This window comes from Culicoides brevitarsis, chromosome 3 (assembly GCF_036172545.1).
Source record: "Culicoides brevitarsis isolate CSIRO-B50_1 chromosome 3, AGI_CSIRO_Cbre_v1, whole genome shotgun sequence".
In the NCBI taxonomy this organism is placed as follows: domain Eukaryota; kingdom Metazoa; phylum Arthropoda; class Insecta; order Diptera; family Ceratopogonidae; genus Culicoides; species Culicoides brevitarsis.
In genome coordinates this window covers 4,946,955-4,969,835 of record NC_087087.1, presented here as the reverse complement: position 1 = coordinate 4,969,835, position 22,881 = coordinate 4,946,955, and the positions used below count along the sequence as shown (strand labels likewise).

The following is a 22,881-nucleotide window of genomic DNA, read 5'->3' as shown; positions in this document are numbered from 1 at the left end:
GTGCAATTCAGTTACGAGCCTCCCGCAGATGGCGCTCAAATCTTCAAGGGGTTATCATTTTCATTCGTCTCAAATCTGCAGAGTAATGTTTTCGTCCGAATTTAAACGCGCGATTATTCGCCCGAAAACAGTACTTTTTGACAGTTTCTTTGACAGCTATCAATTTTATTCGTCGCTCATTACGTGTCTCTGCCAACTACTTGTCCGGGTAACTAATCGGCAAATTTTTTCCATGAAAATTACCGAAATTTAGACGGAAATCATCGTTTGAGCTTGGTCTGTGCGTGCTGCGTGCAACGCGTAAAAAATGAGTGAAAAGGTCCGACGCCAGTCAAAAATGGCAAAAACGAATTACAATCAATCGTTGCCAGCCCTCCTTACGTTTTCGGTGCTTTTTGTTGCCTGGATCTCGGGTTTTGCATCGCGGCTCTTTGCCGTCATCCGTTTCGAGAGCATCATCCACGAGTTCGATCCATGGTAAGAATTTTGCCCCCAATTTTTTTTTTTTTTTGTGTTTGTTCAAGTGTTCCGGCATTTTTTTCGGGGCACAATGTAAACATTGGAAACACCTTCGTGTGTTATCAAAATTTTGTGTGACGTGTTCACTAATCGTGGCTTGCTTGCGTTGCGGCTTTTTTTTCTCCTCGCAGGTTTAACTATCGAGCCACGGCGTATATGGTGAAAAATGGCTTTTATAACTTCTTGAATTGGTTCGATGAGACAGCATGGTAAGTTTTTTTTTGTTAGAAAAAGGGAGTTTTTATGGTTTCTCATGGGGTTTTTTGATGCATTTTAGGTATCCTTTGGGACGTATCGTTGGAGGAACCGTTTATCCAGGTGAGATTTTCAATGAAAAGGATGGGATGATAAGGTTTTATCGTTGGTTGATGGATTTTTATGAGAAGATGTTGTCAATGGGTTTCGAATTTTATAGAAAATGAACCTATTTTTTAAAAATTTTTTAACTTTTGTGACTTAAAAGTTTTATTTTGAGAGTCAAAAAGTTAATTTTTAGATTTAAAACTTCATTTAAAAATTTAAAAAGTCAATTTTTATTATAAAAAATTCATTTCGAGTGATAAAAAATTCATTTTTATGAAAAAAAAAATCTTTTAAGGCATTATAATTAATTTCGAGGTTTTAAAAATAAATTTTACAAAAATTTTAAAAAAATCTTTAAAGGCATAAATATTCATTTCGAGAACAAAATTATTTTGATAAAAAAAAAATTTTGAAACATGTAAAAATTTTATTTTAAATTCTGAAATTTAGTTTAAAAGGTTCAAAATTCATTTTAAAGAAAAAGATCATAAAAAAAATTATTTTGAGTTCTAAAAATTTCATTGAAAAATTAATTTTGAGAAAAACATTTGAAAAATGCATTTAAAAGATTTTTTTTTTCAAAAAATTTCGAAAAATTTTATTTCAAATTTCAAAAATGTATTTTCATAAATTCATTTTAATCAACAAAAAAATACTTTTAAAAATATAAAAATGAATTTCAAAAACCAAAAAAATTCACTTCGAGCTAAAATTTAAAATTTCGAGAAATAAAAATTTTATTTTTAGAAATTAAAAGTGAACTGAAGATTCATTTGAAGAAAAAAATAATTCATTTCGAGGATTTAAATTTTATTTTTAGAAAAAAAATTTTTTTTTTTTTTGAACAATTTAAATACTTTGAGTTTTGAAATTTCGAAAATTTTATTGGGAAAAAATTCATTTTAAAGAAAAAAATTCATTTTAAAAGTTCAATTTCAAAAAAATTTCAAATTTTTTTTCAAAATTTTTTAAGTTCTGAAAATTCGAAATTTTTATTGGGAAAAAAATTTTTCAAAAAAATTCATGAAATTTTTCAGTTCTTGAAAAAAAAATTTTCAATTTTTTAAATTTTTGAACTCGAAATGAACTTTTTCTTTAAAATGAATTTTTTATACATATAATTAAATAATTTTTATTTTTTTCTTGTAATTTTTTTCTTGAAATTCTATTTATTTTATTTTTTTTTTTTTTTTGAATTATAAATTTTTTCAGAATGGTTTTTATTTATTATTTTTTTTCATAAAAAGAACTTTAAATTAATTTTTATTTCTTAAAATGATTCAAAAATTTCATTTCGAGATCTAATTTTTTTTTTTTTTTTTTTTGAAAAATTAAAAAATTTATTTCGGAAAATTTGATGTTTTTTTCGAGTGAAAAAAGAAGTTCATTTAGAAAGTTAAAAAGTTCATAATTGAAAAAAAAATATTTCGAAAACGAAAAATTTTATTTCGAAAACGAAGAAATTTTATTTTGAGAATTAAAAAATCTACTCATTTTAATGAAAAAAATTTTTTTTAAATCATAAAAATTCATGTCGAGATCGATATTTTCAAAAAAATAATAAAAATTCGTTTAAAAAAATTTATTTCATCAAAAATTGAAAAATTAAAAAAAAATAAAAAAAAAATTAAAAAATAAAATAAAAAAATTAATTTAAAAAAATTATTAAAAAAAAAAATTTTTAATAAACTTTAAACTTTCTTTTTCAGGTTTAATGATAACCTCCGGCGGCATCCATTGGCTATTACACACCCTCAACATTCCCATCCACATTCGTGACATTTGCGTATTTCTCGCCCCCATCTTCAGCGGCTTAACCGCCATCTCAACGTACTTACTGACAAAGGAACTTTGGTCTCCGGGCGCCGGCTTATTCGCTGCAAGTTTCATCGCCATCGTGCCCGGTTACATCAGTCGTTCCGTCGCCGGTTCGTACGACAACGAAGGCATCGCCATCTTCGCCCTGCAATTCACGTACTATTTATGGATCAAATCCGTGAAAAGTGGCTCCGTTTATTGGGCAGCAATGGCAGCTTTATCGTACTTTTACATGGTTTCCGCATGGGGTGGTTACGTTTTCATCATCAATTTGGTCCCTTTGCACGTTTTCGTTTTGCTGCTCATGGGACGCTATTCGCCGCGACTTTTCACGAGTTACACAACTTTTTACATCATCGGCTTGATTTGTTCGATGCAAATTCCCTTTGTGGGCTTTCAACCGATCAAAACGAGCGAACATATGGCAGCGGCGGGAGTTTTCGCATTGCTTATTGCTGTCGCTTTTTTGAAACATTTGCAAACGATCCTCACGAAACAAGAATTTAAGAAGCTTTTTGTCATCGGAGGCTTGATTGCAGCTGCTGTCGTCTTTGGAACGGTCGTTTTATTGACTTTGGCAGGCGTTATTGCTCCCTGGTCCGGCAGATTTTACTCCTTATGGGATACGGGATACGCGAAAATCCATATTCCGATTATTGCGTCGGTAAGTGAACATCAACCGACCACGTGGTTTTCATTTTTCTTCGATTTGCACATTCTCGTGTGCATTTTCCCCGTCGGATTGTGGTATTGCATCAAGCGGATCAACGACGAACGCGTTTTTGTGGTCCTCTATGCCTTGAGTGCGGTTTATTTCGCTGGCGTCATGGTTCGTCTCATGCTAACATTGACTCCGGTCGTTTGTATGTTGGCTGGCGTCGCTTTTTCGGGCATCCTGGAGGTATTTTTGAAGGAAGATCAGGCTCCGGTGCCCAAAGACAGCGTGGATTCGGAGCAAGATGAGTCTCCGGCAGAGAAAAAACAACTTTACGACAAAGCTGGGAAGCTAAAAAGGACGAAACACGAAGCAAGTCATTCAGCACACGAGCAAGGAGGCTTAAGTTCGAACCTGAAATCGATCGCAGTGGTTGCGATTTTGATGCTTTTGATGCTTTTCGCGGTGCATTGCACTTGGGTGACCTCAAATGCTTATTCCAGTCCTTCGATTGTGCTCGCTTTCTATAATAGTCAAGATGGCACGCGAAATATCCTCGACGATTTTCGTGAAGCGTACTATTGGTTGTCCCAAAACACGGAAGATAACGCTCGCATCATGTCTTGGTGGGATTACGGCTATCAAATTGCCGGAATGGCGAATCGAACGACGCTGGTCGATAATAATACGTGGAATAACAGCCATATCGCGCTCGTTGGCAAGGCAATGTCATCCACGGAGGAAAAGGCATACGACATTATGACATCACTCGACGTCGATTACGTTCTCGTCATCTTTGGAGGCGTCATCGGGTACTCGGGCGACGATATTAACAAATTTTTGTGGATGGTTCGTATCGCGGAAGGCGAACACCCGAAGGATATTCGTGAAAGTGACTATTTTACGGATCGCGGCGAATTCAGAATCGATTCTGAGGGTTCGCCAACTTTGCTGAATTGTTTGATGTACAAATTGAGTTATTATCGATTCGGGGATTTGCGATTGGATTACAGGTAAAAATATTTTTTTAAATTTTTTTTTGATGAAATTTTTGATTTTTCTTTTTAACAGAGGTCCAGCGGGATATGACAGAACCAGAAATGCAGTAATTGGGCATAAAGATTTCGATTTGACGTATTTGGAAGAGGCGTATACGTCGGAGCATTGGCTTGTGAGAATCTATCGTGTGAAGAAACCGCATGAATTTAATAGGCCAAAGTTGAATCCCGAGGATCGTGTTGTTCAGTATGATGATTTTGTATCGAGAAAGGTGAGAATTTAGTTTTTTAAAAATTTTGTTTAAAAATTATCAGATTTTTTTGTTACGTCAAATATCGACCCAATATGAACAGAAATCAACTTTAGAATGAATATTTATTCAATTTTAGGCTTAAAAGTGATCAAAAATTGACTTGCAAAAAAATCAGAGTTTTTACCTCCAAACTCTGATTTTTTTGTTTCGTCAAATATCGACCCAATATGAACAGAAATCAACTTTAGAATGAATATTTATTCAATTTTAGGCTTAAAAGTGATCAAAAATTGACTTGCAAAAAAAATATTTATTCAATTTTAGTTTTTTGACTTGTTAAAATCAGCAGTTTGAACCTCCAAACGCTGATTTTTTTGTTTCGTCAAATATCGACCCAATATGAACAGAAATCAACTTTAGAATGAATATTTATTCAATTTTAGGCTTAAAAGTGATCAAAAATTGACTTGCAAAAAAATCAGAGTTTGAACCTCCAAACTCTGATTTTTTTGTTTCGTCAAATATCGACCCAATATGAACAGAAATCAACTTTAGAATGAATATTTATTCAATTTTAGGCTTAAAAGTGATCAAAAATTGACTTGCAAAAAAAATCAGAGTTTTTACTTCCAAACGCTGATTTTTTTGTTTCGTCAAATATCGACCCAATATGAACAGAAATCAACTTTAGAATGAATATTTATTCAATTTTAGGCTTAAAAGTGATCAAAAATTGACTTGCAAAAAAATCACCGTTCGACCTCAAAACGCTGATTTTTTTGTTTCGTCAAATATTGACCCAAATTTAAACAAAAATCAACTTTAGAATGAATATTTATTCAATTTTAGGCTTAAAAGTGATCAAAAATTTTGAACCTCCACTTGATTTTTTTGTTTCGTCAAATTTAATCAGAAATCAACTTTAGAATTTGGCTTAAAAGTGATCAAAAATTGACTTGCAAAAACCTCGCTGATTTTTTTGTTTCGTCAAATATCGACCCAATATGAACAGAAATCAACTTTAGAATGAATATTTATTCAATTTTAGGCTTAAAAGTGATCAAAAATTGACTTGCAAAAAAATCAGAGTTTGAACCTCCAAACGCTGATTTTTTTGTTTCGTCAAATATCGACCCAATATGAACAGAAATCAACTTTAGAATGAATATTTATTCAATTTTAGGCTTAAAAGTGATCAAAAAATTGACTTGCAAAAAAATCAGAGTTTGAACCTCCAAACTCTGATTTTTTTGTTTCGTCAAATATCGACCCAATATGAACAGAAATCAACTTTAGAATGAATATTTATTCAATTTTAGGCTTAAAAGTGATCAAAAATTGACTTGCAAAAAAAATCAGAGTTTTTACTTCCAAACGCTGATTTTTTTGTTTCGTCAAATATCGACCCAATATGAACAGAAATCAACTTTAGAATGAATATTTATTCAATTTTAGGCTTAAAAGTGATCAAAAATTGACTTGCAAAAAAATCAGTGTTTGAACCTCAAAACGCTGATTTTTTTGTTTCGTCAAATATCGACCCAATATGAACAGAAATCAACTTTAGAATGAATATTTATTCAATTTTAGGCTTAAAAGTGATCAAAAATTGACTTGCAAAAAAATCAGAGTTTGAACCTCCAAACTCTGATTTTTTTGTTTCGTCAAATATCGACCCAATATGAACAGAAATCATCTTTAGAATGAATATTTATTCAATTTTAGGCTTAAAAGTTATCAAAAATTGACTTGCAAAAAAATCAGAGTTTGAACTTCCAATCGCTGATTTTTTTGTTTCAGAAATCAACTTTAGAATGAATATTTATTCAATTTTAGGCTTAAAAGTGATCAAAAATTGACTTGCAAAAAAAATCAGAGTTTGAACCTCCAAACTCTGATTTTTTTGTTTCGTCAAATATCGACCCAATATGAACAGAAATCAACTTTAGAATGAATATTTATTCAATTTTAGGCTTAAAAGTGATCAAAAATTGACTTGCAAAAAAATCAGAGTTTGAACCTCCAAACTCTGATTTTTTTGTTTCGTCAAATATCGACCCAATATGAACAGAAATCAACTTTAGAATGAATATTTATTCAATTTTAGGCTTAAAAGTGATCAAAAATTGACTTGCAAAAAAATCAGCGTTTTTACTTCCAATCGCTGATTTTTTTGTTTCCAAATATCGACCCAATATGAACAGAAATCATTTTTTTGTTTATTCAATTTTAGGCTTAAAAGTGATCAAAAATTGACTTGTTAATCGACCCAATATGTTTCGTCAACAGAAATCAACTTTAGAATGAATATTTATTCAATTTTAGGCTTAAAAGTGATCAAAAATTGACTTGCAAAAAAATCAGAGTTTGAACCTCCAAACTCTGATTTTTTTGTTTCGTCAAATATCGACCCAATATGAACAGAAATCAACTTTAGAATGAATATTTATTCAATTTTAGGCTTAAAAGTGATCAAAAATTGACTTGCAAAAAAATCAGAGTTTGAACCTCCAAACTCTGATTTTTTTGTTTCGTCAAATATCGACCCAATATGAACAGAAATCAACTTTAGAATGAATATTTATTCAATTTTAGGCTTAAAAGTGATCAAAAATTGACTTGCAAAAAAATCAGAGTTTTTACTTCCAAACGCTGATTTTTTTGTTTCGTCAAATATCGACCCAATATGAACAGAAATCAACTTTAGAATGAATATTTATTCAATTTTAGGCTTAAAAGTGATCAAAAATTGACTTGCAAAAAAATCAGAGTTTGAACCTCCAAACGCTGATTTTTTTGTTTCGTCAAATATCGACCCAATATGAACAGAAATCAACTTTAGAATGAATATTTATTCAATTTTAGGCTTAAAAGTGATCAAAAATTGACTTGCAAAAAAATCAGAGTTTGAACCTCCAAACTCTGATTTTTTTGTTTCGTCAAATATCGACCCAATATGAACAGAAATCAACTTTAGAATGAATATTTATTCAATTTTAGGCTTAAAAGTGATCAAAAATTGACTTGCAAAAAAATCAGAGTTTGAACCTCCAAACTCTGATTTTTTTGTTTCGTCAAATATCGACCCAATATGAACAGAAATCAACTTTAGAATGAATATTTATTCAATTTTAGGCTTTAAAACTGATCAAAAAGTGACTTGTAAAAAAAATCAGAAAAATTGTTTTTTGAACCTCCAAACTTGATTTTTTTGTTTCATCAAATATCGACCTAATATGAACTTTAGAATGAATATTTATTCAATTTTAGGCTTAAAAGTGATCAAAAATTGACTTGCAAAAAAATCAGCGTTTTTACTTCCAATCGCTGATTTTTTTGTTTCGTCAAATATCGACCCAATATGAACAGAAATCAACTTTAGAATGAATATTTATTCAATTTTAGGCTTAAAAGTGATCAAAAATTGACTTGCAAAAAAATCAGAGTTTGAACCTCCAAACTCTGATTTTTTTGTTTCGTCAAATATCGACCCAATATGAACAGAAATCAACTTTAGAATGAATATTTATTCAATTTTAGGCTTAAAAGTGATCAAAAATTGACTTGCAAAAAAATCAGAGTTTGAACCTCCAAACTCTGATTTTTTTGTTTCGTCAAATATCGACCCAATATGAACAGAAATCAACTTTAGAATGAATATTTATTCAATTTTAGGCTTAAAAGTGATCAAAAATTGACTTGTTAAATTTATCAGCGTTTGAACTTCCAAACGCTGATTTTTTTGTTTCGTCAAATATCGACCCAATATGAACAGAAATCAACTTTAGAATGAATATTTATTCAATTTTAGGCTTAAAAGTGATCAAAAATTGACTTGCAAAAAAATCAGAGTTTGAACCTCCAAACTCTGATTTTTTTGTTTCGTCAAATATCGACCCAATATGAACAGAAATCAACTTTAGAATGAATATTTATTCAATTTTAGGCTTAAAAGTGATCAAAAATTGACTTGCAAAAAAAATCAGAGTTTGAACCTCCAAACTCTGATTTTTTTGTTACGTCAAATATCGACCCAATATGAACAGAAATGAACTTTAGAATGAATATTTATTCAATTTTAGGCTTAAAAGTGATCAAAAATTGACTTGCAAAAAAATCAGCGTTTTTACTTCCAAACGCTGATTTTTTTGAAATATCGACCCAATATGAACAGAAATCAACTTTAGAATGAATATTTATTCAATTTTAGGCTTAAAAGTGATCAAAAATTGACTTGCAAAAAAATCAGAGTTTTCCAAACTCTGATTTTTTTGTTTCGTCAAATATTGACCCAATATGAACAGAAATCAACTTTAGAATGAATATTTATTCAATTTTAGGCTTAAAAGTGATCAAAAATTGACTTGCAAAAAAATCAGAGTTTGAACCTCCAAACTCTGATTTTTTTGTTTCGTCAAATATCGACCCAATATGAACAGAAATCAACTTTAGAATGAATATTTATTCAATTTTAGGCTTAAAAGTGATCAAAAATTGACTTGCAAAAAAAATCAGAGTTTGAACCTCAAAACTCTGATTTTTTTGTTTCGTCAAATATCGACCCAATATGAACAGAAATCAACTTTAGAATGAATATTTATTCAATTTTAGGCTTAAAAGTGATCAAAAATTGACTTGCAAAAAAATCAGCGTTTGAACCTCCAAACTCTGATTTTTTTGTTTCGTCAAATATCGACCCAATATGAACAGAAATCAACTTTAGAATGAATATTTATTCAATTTTAGGCTTAAAAGTGATCAAAAATTGACTTGCAAAAAAATCAGAGTTTGAACCTCCAAACGCTGATTTTTTTGTTTCGTCAAATATCGACCCAATATGAACAGAAATCAACTTTAGAATGAATATTTATTCAATTTTAGGCTTAAAAGTGATCAAAAATTGACTTGCAAAAAAATCAGAGTTTGAACCTCCAAACTCTGATTTTTTTGTTTCGTCAAATATCGACCCAATATGAACAGAAATCAACTTTAGAATGAATATTTATTCAATTTTAGGCTTAAAATTGATCAAAGAATGACTTGAAAAAAATCAGCATTTGAACTTCAAAACGCTGATTTTTTTGTTTCGTCAAATATCGACCCAATATGAACAGAAATCAACTTTAGAATGAATATTTATTCAATTTTAGGCTTAAAAGTGATCAAAAATTGACTTGCAAAAAAATCAGAGTTTGAACCTCCAAACTCTGATTTTTTTGTTTCGTCAAATATCGACCCAATATGAACAGAAATCAACTTTAGAATGAATATTTATTCAATTTTAGGCTTAAAAGTGATCAAAAATTGACTTGCAAAAAAATCAGAGTTTGAACCTCCAAACTCTGATTTTTTTGTTTCGTCAAATATCGACCCAATATGAACAGAAATCAACTTTAGAATGAATATTTATTCAATTTTAGGCTTAAAAGTGATCAAAAATTGACTTGCAAAAAAAATCAGAGTTTTTACTTCCAAACGCTGATTTTTTTGTTTCGTCAAATTTCGACCCAATATGAACAGAAATCAACTTTAGAATGAATATTTATTCAATTTTAGGCTTAAAAGTGATCAAAAATTGACTTGCAAAAAAATCAGAGTTTGAACCTCCAAACTCTGATTTTTTTGTTTCGTCAAATATCGACCCAATATGAACAGAAATCAACTTTAGAATGAATATTTATTCAATTTTAGGCTTAAAAGTGATCAAAAATTGACTTGCAAAAAAATCAGAGTTTGAACCTCCAAACTCTGATTTTTTTGTTTCGTCAAATATCGACCCAATATGAACAGAAATCAACTTTAGAATGAATATTTATTCAATTTTAGGCTTAAAAGTGATCAAAAATTGACTTGCAAAAAAATCAGAGTTTGAACCTCCAAACTCTGATTTTTTTGTTTCGTCAAATATCGACCCAATATGAACAGAAATCAACTTTAGAATGAATATTTATTCAATTTTAGGCTTAAAAGTGATCAAAAATTGACTTGCAAAAAAATCAGAGTTTGAACCTCCAAACTCTGATTTTTTTGTTTCGTCAAATATCGACCCAATATGAACAGAAATCAACTTTAGAATGAATATTTATTCAATTTTAGGCTTAAAAGTGATCAAAAATTGACTTGCAAAAAAATCAGAGTTTGAACCTCCAAACTCTGATTTTTTTGTTTCGTCAAATATCGACCCAATATGAACAGAAATCAACTTTAGAATGAATATTTATTCAATTTTAGGCTTAAAAGTGATCAAAAATTGACTTGCAAAAAAATCAGAAAAGTGTTTGAACCTCCCAAACTCTGATTTTTTTGTTTCGTCAAATATCGACCCAATATGAACAGAAATCAACTTTAGAATGAATATTTATTCAATTTTAGGCTTAAAAGTGATCAAAAATTGACTTGCAAAAAAATCAGAGTTTGAACCTCCAAACTCTGATTTTTTTGTTTCGTCAAATATCGACCCAATATGAACAGAAATCAACTTTAGAATGAATATTTATTCAATTTTAGGCTTAAAAGTGATCAAAAATTGACTTGCAAAAAAATCAGAGTTTGAACCTCCAAACTCTGATTTTTTTGTTTCGTCAAATATTGACCCAATATGAACAGAAATGAACTTTAGAATGAATATTTATTCAATTTTAGGCTTAACAAAAATTGACTCAAAAAAATCAAACTCCAATCGCTGATTTTTTTGTTTCGTCAAATATCGACCCAATATGAACAGAAATCAACTTTAGAATGAATATTTATTCAATTTTAGGCTTAAAAGTGATCAAAAATTGACTTGCAAAAAAATCAGAGTTTGAACCTCCAAACTCTGATTTTTTTGTTTCGTCAAATATCGACCCAATATGAACAGAAATCAACTTTAGAATGAATATTTATTCAATTTTAGGCTTAAAAGTGATCAAAAATTGACTTGCAAAAAAATCAGCGTTTTTACTTCCAATCGCTGATTTTTTTGTTTCGTCAAATATCGACCCAATATGAACAGAAATCAACTTTAGAATGAATATTTATTCAATTTTAGGCTTAAAAGTGATCAAAAATTGACTTGCAAAAAAATCAGAGTTTGAACCTCCAAACGCTGATTTTTTTGTTTCGTCAAATATCGACCCAATATGAACAGAAATCAACTTTAGAATGAATATTTATTCAATTTTAGGCTTAAAAGTGATCAAAAATTGACTTGCAAAAAAATCAGAGTTTGAACCTCCAAACTCTGATTTTTTTGTTTCGTCAAATATCGACCCAATATGAACAGAAATCAACTTTAGAATGAATATTTATTCAATTTTAGGCTTAAAAGTGATCAAAAATTGACTTGCAAAAAAATCAGAGTTTGAACCTCCAAACTCTGATTTTTTTGTTTCGTCAAATATCGACCCAATATGAACAGAAATCAACTTTAGAATGAATATTTATTCAATTTTAGGCTTAAAAGTGATCAAAAATTGACTTGCAAAAAAATCAGAGTTTTTACCTCCAAACTCTGATTTTTTTGTTTCGTCAAATATCGACCCAATATGAACAGAAATCAACTTTAGAATGAATATTTATTCAATTTTAGGCTTAAAAGTGATCAAAAATTGACTTGCAAAAAAATCAGAGTTTGAACCTCCAAACTCTGATTTTTTTGTTTCGTCAAATATCGACCCAATATGAACAGAAATCAACTTTAGAATGAATATTTATTCAATTTTAGGCTTAAAAGTGATCAAAAATTGACTTGCAAAAAAATCAGAGTTTTTACTTCCAAACGCTGATTTTTTTGTTTCGTCAAATATCGACCCAATATGAACAGAAATCAACTTTAGAATGAATATTTATTCAATTTTAGGCTTAAAAGTGATCAAAAATTGACTTGCAAAAAAATCAGAGTTTGAACCTCCAAACTCTGATTTTTTTGTTTCGTCAAATATCGACCCAATATGAACAGAAATCAACTTTAGAATGAATATTTATTCAATTTTAGGCTTAAAAGTGATCAAAAATTGACTTGCAAAAAAATCAGAGTTTGAACCTCCAAACTCTGATTTTTTTGTTTCGTCAAATATCGACCCAATATGAACAGAAATCAACTTTAGAATGAATATTTATTCAATTTTAGGCTTAAAAGTGATCAAAAATTGACTTGCAAAAAAATCAGAGTTTGAACCTCCAAACTCTGATTTTTTTGTTTCGTCAAATATCGACCCAATATGAACAGAAATCAACTTTAGAATGAATATTTATTCAATTTTAGGCTTAAAAGTGATCAAAAATTGACTTGCAAAAAAATCAGAGTTTGAACCTCCAAACTCTGATTTTTTTGTTTCGTCAAATATCGACCCAATATGAACAGAAATCAACTTTAGAATGAATATTTATTCAATTTTAGGCTTAAAAGTGATCAAAAATTGACTTGCAAAAAAATCAGAGTTTGAACCTCCAAACTCTGATTTTTTTGTTTCGTCAAATATCGACCCAATATGAACAGAAATCAACTTTAGAATGAATATTTATTCAATTTTAGGCTTAAAAGTGATCAAAAATTGACTTGCAAAAAAATCAGAGTTTGAACCTCCAAACTCTGATTTTTTTGTTTCGTCAAATATCGACCCAATATGAACAGAAATCAACTTTAGAATGAATATTTATTCAATTTTAGGCTTAAAAGTGATCAAAAATTGACTTGCAAAAAAATCAGCGTTTTTACTTCCAAACGCTGATTTTTTTGTTTCGTCAAATATCGACCCAATATGAACAGAAATCAACTTTAGAATGAATATCTATTAACTTTTTTAAAAAATAAATTTGATGATAAATTAAAATAAAAATTTTAAAAAATTATTTTATATTCTTGAAAAAATTAACAGAATATTTAATATTCCTTAAAAATATTTCGAATTTTTAACTAATTTATTTTTTTTTTATTTCTTCCAAAAAAACAGTCCACAAAAAGGAAAAAGGGGGTACTTAAAAATCGTCCACAAATCGTCAAAGGCAAACGCACCGCAACAACATCAACCAGCAATTAGACTCTGACTGACAGCAAAAAACAAGACATCGTCGACTGATTGTGATTCGTGTAAAAAAAAATAAAATTTACAAAGAAATGTTTAAAGACAAAAAAAAATATTTTTCGCCAAATTTTTTTTCTTAATTTTTCTCAACATTTCTTTAACACAAAAAAAAAATCAAAAAAATAGAACTGACATAAAATTAAAAAAAAAATCATATTTTGAGGAAAAAACGTATGTGTGGCCTTACGTTCGCTTCTTCATAATTTCCGTCGTTGTCAAAAAAAAAATAAGGCTTTCACATTCAATTTAGCACTAATTTGTTTTTTCCGTTACACTTTATTTAACTTTTAAGTAGCAATTTCAAAGAATTTTTTAATTTCACGCACTTTTCATATCAAATTTGTTGCATTTTTAGGTTTTATTAGTGATTGAATGTTTATAAGAGACAAAAAAAAATAATTAAAAAAAATGTCGCGTAACTATTAGAAATTAGATAGATAGAGAGTAAATAGAAATAGTAACGATGCCTGTAAAAAAACGGTATTCACTTGCATTTCTACTGATGTAAAAAATAAAATTTGAAAAATAAAACATGAAAAATGGGAAAAAAATTTATTTTTTTTATTGCGCTAATTTTTTTTTATTCGGATTTTTTACTTTTTTAGGCGTTTTTGGTACTTCCGAGGCTTTTTGGGGATAAATTCGTTGGAACAAAGCAGCTTGTTCGCTACCCAAAGGTCTTTCAACGTTAATATTTTCTTGTAAATCGGCCCAAAAACGTTTTTCTGCCGGGACATTCAACTTATCGAGCAATTTTCCGGCCATTTTTGGGATTATCGGTTGAAGGATGATGCCACATATGCGTAAATTCTCCATTGTTGCTCCCAAAATGGCATCAAGTTTCATCAAATCTTCATTTTTGCCCGTTTTTCGGAGCTCCCAAGGCTTTGTAGCTTCGAAAAATTTATTGTTGGCATGCAAACAAGCCATTACAGAGTCAATTACCAAATAAAAATTGTGTTCGCGGTAGTGTTTTAAGCAAATTTCAGGTAAATTTTGTACCAAATCTTGCATTTCTCGGTATTCGTCGGAAGAATCAAGCTCAAAATTGGCAAAAGGAACGATTTGACGTGGATTTAGGACTTTCGCACAGCATCGGGAGAGTAAATTTCCCAAAGTATCTGCCAATTCGGCATTCAACATGCGAAAAATTTTCGTGTCGCTGTAATTTCCGTCGCTATGAGCGACTCCTTCATGCAGCAAAAAGTATCTCAGACCCTCCATCGTGTAAATTCCGGCCCGTTCAAAGGGATCAACGACGTTAAATTTGGATTTTGACATTTTTTGGTCGTCCACAGTCCAATGGGAATGCACAAAAAGCTCCCGCGGAGGCTCCATACCCGCCGCAATGAGAAACGCAGGCCAATAAATGCCGTGAAACTTCAAAATATCCTTCCCCAAGACCTGAACATCGGGAGGCCAGTGTCTCAAAGTGTCATTTGGATACCCGACGGACGTCAAATAATTCACCAAAGCATCGAGCCACACATAAATCGTTTGCGAAGCGTCGCCGGGAACATCAATACCCCAACTAACCCGTTCTTTGGGACGAGAAACGGAAATATCGGGAAGCGGCTCCCTCAAAAAATGCAAAAGAATTTTTTGATACTTCAAAGGTTTGATTCGCGAGTCACTTTCGGCCCATCGAACGACCTCATCTTGAAAAGCGCTCAACTTGAACATGTAATTTCGCTCCTCGGTCCATTCCACGGGATGTCCCGACTCGTCAGAAACCCTTTCGCCGCTCGGAAGTTGCTTCAGTTGGTCCTCCGAGAGAAAACATTCGTCAGAAACGCAATACCAGCCGCTGTAATTTGTCGTATAAATCAAATTTTTCTCCGAAAGTCGCCTCCAAAATGCTTGAACGGCAGTTTTGTGATCAGAATCTGTCGTTCTGATGAATCGCGATGGACAAACCGAGGCTTCGTCGAATAATTTTCGATATTTGGAAGAAATTAAGTCGCAATATTGACCGGTAGTGATGTTATTTCGCGCTGCTGCCTGCTGAATTTTACTTCCATGCTCGTCAGTTCCAGTTGAAAAGAGTAATTCTCGATCCGGATGCAAAAGACGCTCAAAACGGGAAATGGCATCTGCTATTACTGATGAATACAAGTGACCAATGTGAGGAGCTGTAAAGGAAATTGTGTGAAAAAAATGAAATTTTTGGGAGAAATGAGAGTTTTTACCGGCATTTACGTAAAAAATAGGCGTTGTCACGTAATGAGGTTTTGTGGTTTGTGTCACCAAATGTCGGATTTGTGAAATTTTGTTGATGAATTTCATAGTTTCTCGTGAATTTTAAGGGAAATTGACGAGAAATTAATTTTTTGTAAAGGTTTTTGTGTATCAAAACATTCGACGTTTGACAGGAGCTGCGGGAAATGTCAAAAAAAAATATTTTTTTTAATTTTTTTAAATTAAATTTGATTTTTTTTATTTGTCAATTTATTAATAGAAAATTATAAAAAAAAAACAAATTATTAAAAAAAATGAATTAAACTTTGAAATTAATTAATCGAAGAAAAAAATTGGAAAAAAAATTTTTTTTTTTAGAAAATTTTGTATATTTTGAATATTTTGTTCAAATTTGAAATAATATTCTTTAATTAAAATTATTTTTATATTTTTAATAATTACCGCAATTCGAAGAAAAATCTTTAGAATGGATATTTATTCAATTTTAGCTTTGAAATCCAACAAAAAATGATTAAAACTTGCTTTGAAAAATTTCATGACCGTTTTAATTTTTTTTAAACGGTCATGAAATTTTTTTTTTTATTTCTTCAAAAATCAAGGAGATTTTAATGGAATGGATTTTGACTGAAAATTACTCAAAGAATATAAATTCTTAAAAAAAATTAGAAAAAAAAATTTTTTTAATTCTTAAAACAACTCATATTTTAAAAAATCTTCGAAATTTTCACGAATTTTTTTAGGTATTTTTACAAATTATTCTGAATATTTAAAAAAAAAATATATTTTTATCAAAAATGTTTTTTTTAATTTTAAATTATCAAAATAATTTTCAAAATTGTGTTTCGACAAAAATTAATTTCGAAATTTTAGATAAAAATTTGAAAATTTAGAAAAATTTATTTTTTTTAATAAATTTTATTTTCTTTTTAATTTTTTTTTTTTAATTAAATAAATTCTTTCATTTTTTAAAATAATTTTGACTAAAAATTACAAAAAAAAATAAATAAATAAAAAATGCTTGACAATAGATAAATTAAAAATTTATTTAAAAAATTTAAAAAATTATAAATCAAATTAAAAAAAATTCAAAAATCAATTTTTTACCTCATCGATTGGAGAAAATTTTTTTCGCAATTTAGAAAAAATAAAAATGCAATTTTAAAACTTTTATTTCTCATTTAAAATTTATTAAATGCCAAAAAAGTGTGTTAGTTCATTCATTTTTTAATCTGAAAAATATTTATGCGAAGTTAGTTAGGGAAAGAGGGTCTTAAATATTTAACTAATAAAAAAAGTTGTCTCTATGCATAAATTACTAATATAACTTTTTTTTTCTTTGTCTCTCTTACAATCTAATGGTAATTTAATTTATTTTTAGAGCGTTCGTTCGATTTTTTGTGCTAAAATTAACCTTCTTTGGCTTTTGTTGACTTTTTTGTCATATTAAGTCCCATGCCGATCAAGTACAATGTTGCCCATAAGATGTAGGGAATGTGATAAACTGACGAGTAGAATTTCCAAATTTTGTCGATGGAAAGCAGGAGGAATGCCGTGCCCATGTACGAGAAGGCAAACCATTTGTTGAGCGTGAAAATGGCATCGAGAAATTGTCGCAGCGGGCCCGTGGCGTCTTTTCGCACGAGTTTGTTCCAAAGATCTTCCACGGGCATGTAGAAGGGGGCGCCGCAGATGCAGAAATAGTAGCCGGGATGAATGCCGTGCCAAACTAAAAATTTAAAAAAATAATTATTAAAAATTTGAAGTTTGAGAAATTTGTGAAAATTAATTTAAAATAAAATTTAATTCAAAAATTTTATAAAATTTTCATAAAAATAATAAAAAAATTAAAAATATAATATTTTTATATTAACTTAAAAAATTATGAAAATTTATTTAAAAAAATATAAAATTAAAAAAATTCACAAAAAATATAAATTATTAAAATTTGAAGTTTTCATTAAAATTTATAAAAAATTATAAATTCATTAAGAAAAAATTCAAAGAGTCGAACAATAAATTTAGAACTAAAATTAAATAAAATGTTAAATATTAAAAATTATAAAAAAATATTTTAAATTTAATCGAAATTTGAAAAAATTTAAAAATTCATTAAAAATTAAGAAAACTTATGATTAAAAAATTGAAGTTAAAGAAATTTAAAATTAAAGAAAATTTTGAAAAAATTATGAGAATTCATAAAAAATAAAAAATTAAAAAAATTCATGAAAAAATAAAAAAATTATTGAAATTTGGAGTTAAAGAAAATTCATGAAAATTTATTAAAAATTAAATTTAATTAAAAAATCATAAATTCATGAAAAAATTAAGAAAATTTGTGATAACTTAAGAATTAAAAAAAAAATAACAAAAATTTTAAATTAAATAATTAAAATTTGAAAAAAAAATTAAAAATTAAAATTTTTATGAAAATATCAAATAAAAATGGAAAAAATCATTAAGTTGCTTAAAACTTAAAAATAATAATTAAAAAAATAATAATATTTTAAAAAAATTAATTTAATTAATTAAAAATTAAACTTAAGAAAATAATGAAAATTAAAATTAAGATAATTTATAGAAGTAAAATGTTAAAAATAAAAATTTACAAGAAAAAACTTTAAACAAAAAATAAATTATAAAAAAATAAAATTCATTATTTAAAAAAATTAAAAAAATAAATTTATCAAAATAAAAAAAAATTTAAAAAAAAAATTAAAAAAATTTTAAAAAAAATTAAAAAAATAAAAATTTACCTGCCGACGTCGCCAAAGTAGCCAACGTTCTAAACTGCTTGCTCGGAAATCTCTTATAAACAACAACCGCAAGCCAATACTGCACACATTTATTCCACGTTTTCATGCCTTCCCGGAACGTCACGCAAGTTTCTGTGCCCATGACATCCATATTTCGCACCGTCTCAAAGTCATATTCGTGTTTCTCGGGCGCTACATTCAAACTTTCATATCCTTCCAACTCCGGACCGGCTCCCGTTTTGTTATTTGCTACTGTCGGATAAGCTCCCATGCCCGTGATCGTACAAACGCACTCACTCAGCGTCAATCCCGCGTACATTCGCATGCGAAATATCAAAAAAGTCGGAAAAATGTACCACAAGCGATACAAAACGGAGCGTTCTTCGTAAAATTCATCAGATTTCGCGTAATTCAGAGGCCAAATGTATTCGGCGAGCAAATAAATGACGACATAAAACGGAACTCCGATGAATTTTTCAATTGTTGCCTTTGTGCAGTTCGCATATTGCCCGAAACTGAAGCGAAAGTAGTCGAGATACGTCTTGTAAGAGTAATAGGGGCCCGTGAGAAGCCCAATAAAGTTGAATCCGTAACAAAGCACGTCGAAAAATGACAAATGAAGCAATTCCTTTTCGTAACTCGAACGATTGTCCTGTTTTTGTGCCGCTTGATTCACTTCGAACGACAGCCCAACGCATCGCAGCGTCAAAATCATCTGAATCATGTTGCAAGGACCCGAAACCTAAAAGAAAAATTCAAAAATTTCAAAGAAAATTCGGAAATTATGTAAGAAAAAACTCACCCGAACGAACATCCGCACGAAGATCAAATAGCCGAACATGAAGAAAAAGCTCAAAATTTGACAAATTCGTCGATTTGTGTACAAAATGAGGCAAGAATTGAGGCAAACGGAGAAAATCAAGTGAATTGTGTGGTATTTCGAGACTACGCTGGAGATCAGGAGTCCCACGACGAAGCCCACGTACTTGCGACGACGTGCATCGAAGGTCCGATAAAAGTTCCCGAACACAATCGACGAGACCAGCAAGAGAATGTAAATTATGTCGTCTTGATTCATGATGTAACAACGCGAGTAACTGGCTTAGAAACAGCTTTTCATGCTTACGATTTGCGGTATGGCAACGGAGAATGTCAATTTGATGCGATTTTTGGCTTCGAAATGCGACTCGATGAGGGATTGCGACTGATTTTAAAAGTGAATTTTTATCTTGTTTACGTTTTTGACAGAAGAAAATATTGGGGCGTCGTTCATTTGTGACGTCGGATTTTTTTGGGGGGGAGGGGATTTTTTGAATTTTTATCAAATTTAGTCAATTTTTTAAAGAAAATTAAATTTTTTTGAAATTTTAAATATTAATTTAAAAAAAAATATTTAAATTTTATTTTATTTTTAAATGCAAAAAAAAATAATAAAATAAAAAATTTAAAGAATTTTTAAAGCAAAAAAGAAAAAAATTCTTTAGAAAAAAAATTAAATTGTATTTTTTTTAGAAACTATTTTTGAAAATTTCTGTGAAATTTTTGAGATTCGGAAAAACTAAATTTTCAAAATCAAATTTGAACAATTGCATTGTTTATTTAGAATTGTATCTCATTTTTTGAAAAAAAATTTTCAAAATTTTCCTGAATTTCATTTTAAAGCTAAATTTTTACGTTTCATCAAATTTTTATTTAAATAAAATTTTATTAAAAAAAATCATCAAATATGTCATTGAATCTTTTTCAAAATTCGAAAATAATTAATAAAAAAAAATTATTTTTAAATTCTAATGAATTATTTTATAAAAATTCAAAAAAATATTCAAAAATTAATAATTAATTTTTTCTTTAAGGTCCATCTTCGTCATTTTAATATTTTAATTTAAATTTTCAACAAATTTTCCTATTTTTAAAGAAAATAAAAATTTCTAGCATTACAAAATTTATTTAAAATTTTACGTCAAGTTTGAAAAATGCAAAAAAAAACTTTTTTTTTTAAATTTAATATAATTTTCTGTAAAATTATATTTTTTTTAGATTTTTTTTAATTTTTTTAAAATTTATTTATTTATATTTTTTTTTTTTAATTTTTTTAAATAAAATTTTTAATTTTTTTATTATAATAAGATTAAAAACTTCGAGAAATTAGGTATTGAATTTAAATTAAAATAAATTTTAAAAATATTATTTAAAATTATAAAAAAAAAATAATTAAATAAATTAAATAAAAATTGAAATAATTTTATTCTATATATTTAAAAAAAATCATTTTTAATTAAAATTAAAAAAATATTATTTTTAAAATTTTTTATATATTTTTAAGTTTTAAAAATATCTTTAAAAATTTTAAATAAGTTTTTTGCAATTGTTTAAATTCTTTACAAAACTTTTATTTTTAAATTTAATATAAAACAATAATTTTTTTAGATTTTTTTTAAATTTTTTTAACATTTTTTTTAAATTCATTTATTTTTTTTTTATTTTTTTAAATAAGGCAAATTAATCAGGTCAATTAATTGTTAAATTTTGTTAAAAGAGATGAAATATTTGTTAAAAATCTAATTTTTTAGCAAAAAACTAATTTCTTTGCAAAAACAGACAAATGAACAACGCCTTTAGACATTCAGTTATGAGCCTCATTCATCAAAAAATAATTAAAAAAAATTTTTCCATTAATTTTTACTCTAAATTTTCATAAAACTTCTAAATTTTTATCATTTTAGGATATTTCTTCCTTTTTGATTTTCATATCTTTTACAGCATTTAACGCTAAAGTTGCTTTTTGATTCTTAGATGTAGCGTGAAAAACCTCAATGTACCTAAAAATTAACCGAAAAATTAAATTTTATCAAAATTATTTTAAAAAAAAATAATTTTTGAACTCGAACCTTCTTCCAAGTTTCTGTCTATCTCTCTCCAAAGCCTTCAACGCCTCTTCCTTCGAGACAAATTCCACATATCCGGTTGAATGTGTATTTCCTGACTTTGTCGTGTATAGAAAAATGCTATCTCGACCATTTTTCAGCTTCAAACCTTCGAAGAATTTCTCGACATCTTCAACTGTAGCTTCGAACGGCAATCCTCGGAGTTTTACGACATTATCGTTCATCATGCCTTCCTGTTTGCGCATTGCAAATTTGAAATTTCCAAGAGTTTCGGGCTCAACTAAAATTGAATTCGATGAAAAATTGTCAAATTTCGACCAAAAAATTAATTTTTACCTTCGATATAACGTTCGCCAATGTGCTTTTTGTTCAGCTTGAGTGCTGAGATGAAATCTTTTTCGTTGTCAAATTCAATGAAAGCGTTTCCCGTGAGTTTTCCGGCAAGTCGGCGATAATGAGGGAGCCTTTCCAAATGGATTCCATTCTCTTTTGGCTTGATGTCCTTGAGGAATTTCTCGATATCCTGATTTGTGACGGTCCATGGAAGACCCTTGAGTCTTATCACCGTGTGATAAAGTCGACAAGTTTGGAAAATGTTTTTGGAATAAATTCGCGTGAGACTCCACATTTTTCGTTTGTTTACGAAATTTAGGGCGGAACAACGATTGAAAGTGTTTCATGTCGTACTTTTTTTTGTTAATTCAAAAAAAAAATTTTTTTTTATAATTTTCTTTTTTTTTTTGATAAGAATTTAAAAATTCTAAAAAAAATATTTAAAACTGATTTAAAATTATTTTTTAAATATTTTAACTTTTTTATTTTATTTTATTTTTGAAACAAAAGATAAAATAAATACTTGTAAAATTATTAAAAATTAAAAAAAAATTGTAATGAACCAAAAAATTTTAGGTTTAATTTAAAAAAAAAATATATGAAATTTTTATATTTTATTTTTTAAGTTTTAAATAATTTTTTTAGATGAATTTCCTTAATTTTTTTTAAAATAAGATTAAAAAAGAAATTTATTAGAAAAATTATTTAATTAAAATTAAATTTAATTTTTAAAAATATTTGTTTAAATTCTAAAATTATAAAATAAAAATATTTTATTATTTTTCAAACAAAAAAATAAAATAATATAACTTTATTTATTTTTTAAATTAAAATTAATTTTCAATTATTAATTTAAAAAAAAAATATTTTTTTTGTTTTTCATATATTTTTTGACATTAAAAATATTTTTACAAATTTTAAATAGTTTTTCATAATTTGTTATTTTTTTTTAATAAATAAAATAAAAAATCAAAATTTCGTGAAAAAAAAAATTGTAAAAAAATAAAAATTAAATGAGAAAAATTCTGAAGACCTCAAATTTCATGTTAAAAATAAAAAATTCATTAATTTTTATTTTTTTCGTATTTATTTTTTAATT

At 28.2% G+C, this 22,881-nt stretch overlaps 4 protein-coding genes across 4 annotated transcripts; 1 reads left to right on the top strand and 3 right to left on the bottom strand.

The window, feature by feature from the left end:
• The first annotated feature begins 185 nt into the window (after positions 1-185).
• On the top strand, positions 186-14,151 carry LOC134836014 (dolichyl-diphosphooligosaccharide--protein glycosyltransferase subunit STT3B). The gene is made up of 6 exons (XM_063851125.1): positions 186-477; positions 651-728; positions 797-837; positions 2,532-4,308; positions 4,367-4,565; positions 13,481-14,151. The coding sequence occupies exons 1-6, from the start codon at positions 308-310 to the stop codon at positions 13,565-13,567; spliced, it is 2,352 nt and encodes a 783-aa protein (XP_063707195.1). The 5' UTR covers positions 186-307; the 3' UTR covers positions 13,568-14,151.
• On the bottom strand, positions 14,058-15,969 carry LOC134836015 (methionine--tRNA ligase, mitochondrial). Its single transcript, XM_063851126.1, has 2 exons — positions 15,802-15,969; positions 14,058-15,744 (listed from the first exon to the last, which is right to left on the bottom strand). The coding sequence occupies exons 1-2, from the start codon at positions 15,896-15,898 to the stop codon at positions 14,174-14,176; spliced, it is 1,668 nt and encodes a 555-aa protein (XP_063707196.1). The 5' UTR covers positions 15,899-15,969; the 3' UTR covers positions 14,058-14,173.
• A 1,040-nt stretch (positions 15,970-17,009) lies between these two features.
• Positions 17,010-19,793, bottom strand: LOC134833920 (lysophospholipid acyltransferase 7). The gene is made up of 3 exons (XM_063848421.1): positions 19,367-19,793; positions 18,565-19,306; positions 17,010-17,537 (listed from the first exon to the last, which is right to left on the bottom strand). The coding sequence occupies exons 1-3, from the start codon at positions 19,640-19,642 to the stop codon at positions 17,218-17,220; spliced, it is 1,338 nt and encodes a 445-aa protein (XP_063704491.1). The 5' UTR covers positions 19,643-19,793; the 3' UTR covers positions 17,010-17,217.
• A 1,347-nt stretch (positions 19,794-21,140) lies between these two features.
• Positions 21,141-22,096, bottom strand: LOC134834840 (heterogeneous nuclear ribonucleoprotein H-like). The gene is made up of 3 exons (XM_063849629.1): positions 21,786-22,096; positions 21,453-21,729; positions 21,141-21,383 (listed from the first exon to the last, which is right to left on the bottom strand). The coding sequence occupies exons 1-3, from the start codon at positions 22,075-22,077 to the stop codon at positions 21,284-21,286; spliced, it is 669 nt and encodes a 222-aa protein (XP_063705699.1). The 5' UTR covers positions 22,078-22,096; the 3' UTR covers positions 21,141-21,283.
• Between the last annotated feature and the right edge of the window lie 785 nt (positions 22,097-22,881).

What these genes read in the sequence shown, in the direction of transcription:
- LOC134836014 (XM_063851125.1), top strand. Translation starts at nt 308, where the DNA reads ATGAGTGAAAAGGTCCGACGCCAGTCAAAAATGGCAAAAACGAATTAC. An exon ending in TGGAGGAACCGTTTATCCAG is followed by an intron (nt 838 to 2,531) that starts GTGAGATTTTCA and finishes TTTCTTTTTCAG; the next exon opens with GTTTAATGATAACCTCCGGC. An exon ending in GATTTGCGATTGGATTACAG is followed by an intron (nt 4,309 to 4,366) that starts GTAAAAATATTT and finishes TCTTTTTAACAG; the next exon opens with AGGTCCAGCGGGATATGACA.
- LOC134836015 (XM_063851126.1), bottom strand. Translation starts at nt 15,898, where the DNA reads ATGAAATTCATCAACAAAATTTCACAAATCCGACATTTGGTGACACAA. An exon ending in TATTTTTTACGTAAATGCCG is followed by an intron (nt 15,745 to 15,801) that starts GTAAAAACTCTC and finishes TTTCCTTTACAG; the next exon opens with CTCCTCACATTGGTCACTTG.
- LOC134833920 (XM_063848421.1), bottom strand. Translation starts at nt 19,642, where the DNA reads ATGAATCAAGACGACATAATTTACATTCTCTTGCTGGTCTCGTCGATT. An exon ending in TCGTGCGGATGTTCGTTCGG is followed by an intron (nt 19,307 to 19,366) that starts GTGAGTTTTTTC and finishes TTTTTCTTTTAG; the next exon opens with GTTTCGGGTCCTTGCAACAT. An exon ending in TACTTTGGCGACGTCGGCAG is followed by an intron (nt 17,538 to 18,564) that starts GTAAATTTTTAT and finishes TTAAATTTTTAG; the next exon opens with TTTGGCACGGCATTCATCCC.
- LOC134834840 (XM_063849629.1), bottom strand. Translation starts at nt 22,077, where the DNA reads ATGTGGAGTCTCACGCGAATTTATTCCAAAAACATTTTCCAAACTTGT. An exon ending in TGGCGAACGTTATATCGAAG is followed by an intron (nt 21,730 to 21,785) that starts GTAAAAATTAAT and finishes ATTCAATTTTAG; the next exon opens with TTGAGCCCGAAACTCTTGGA. An exon ending in AGACAGAAACTTGGAAGAAG is followed by an intron (nt 21,384 to 21,452) that starts GTTCGAGTTCAA and finishes GTTAATTTTTAG; the next exon opens with GTACATTGAGGTTTTTCACG.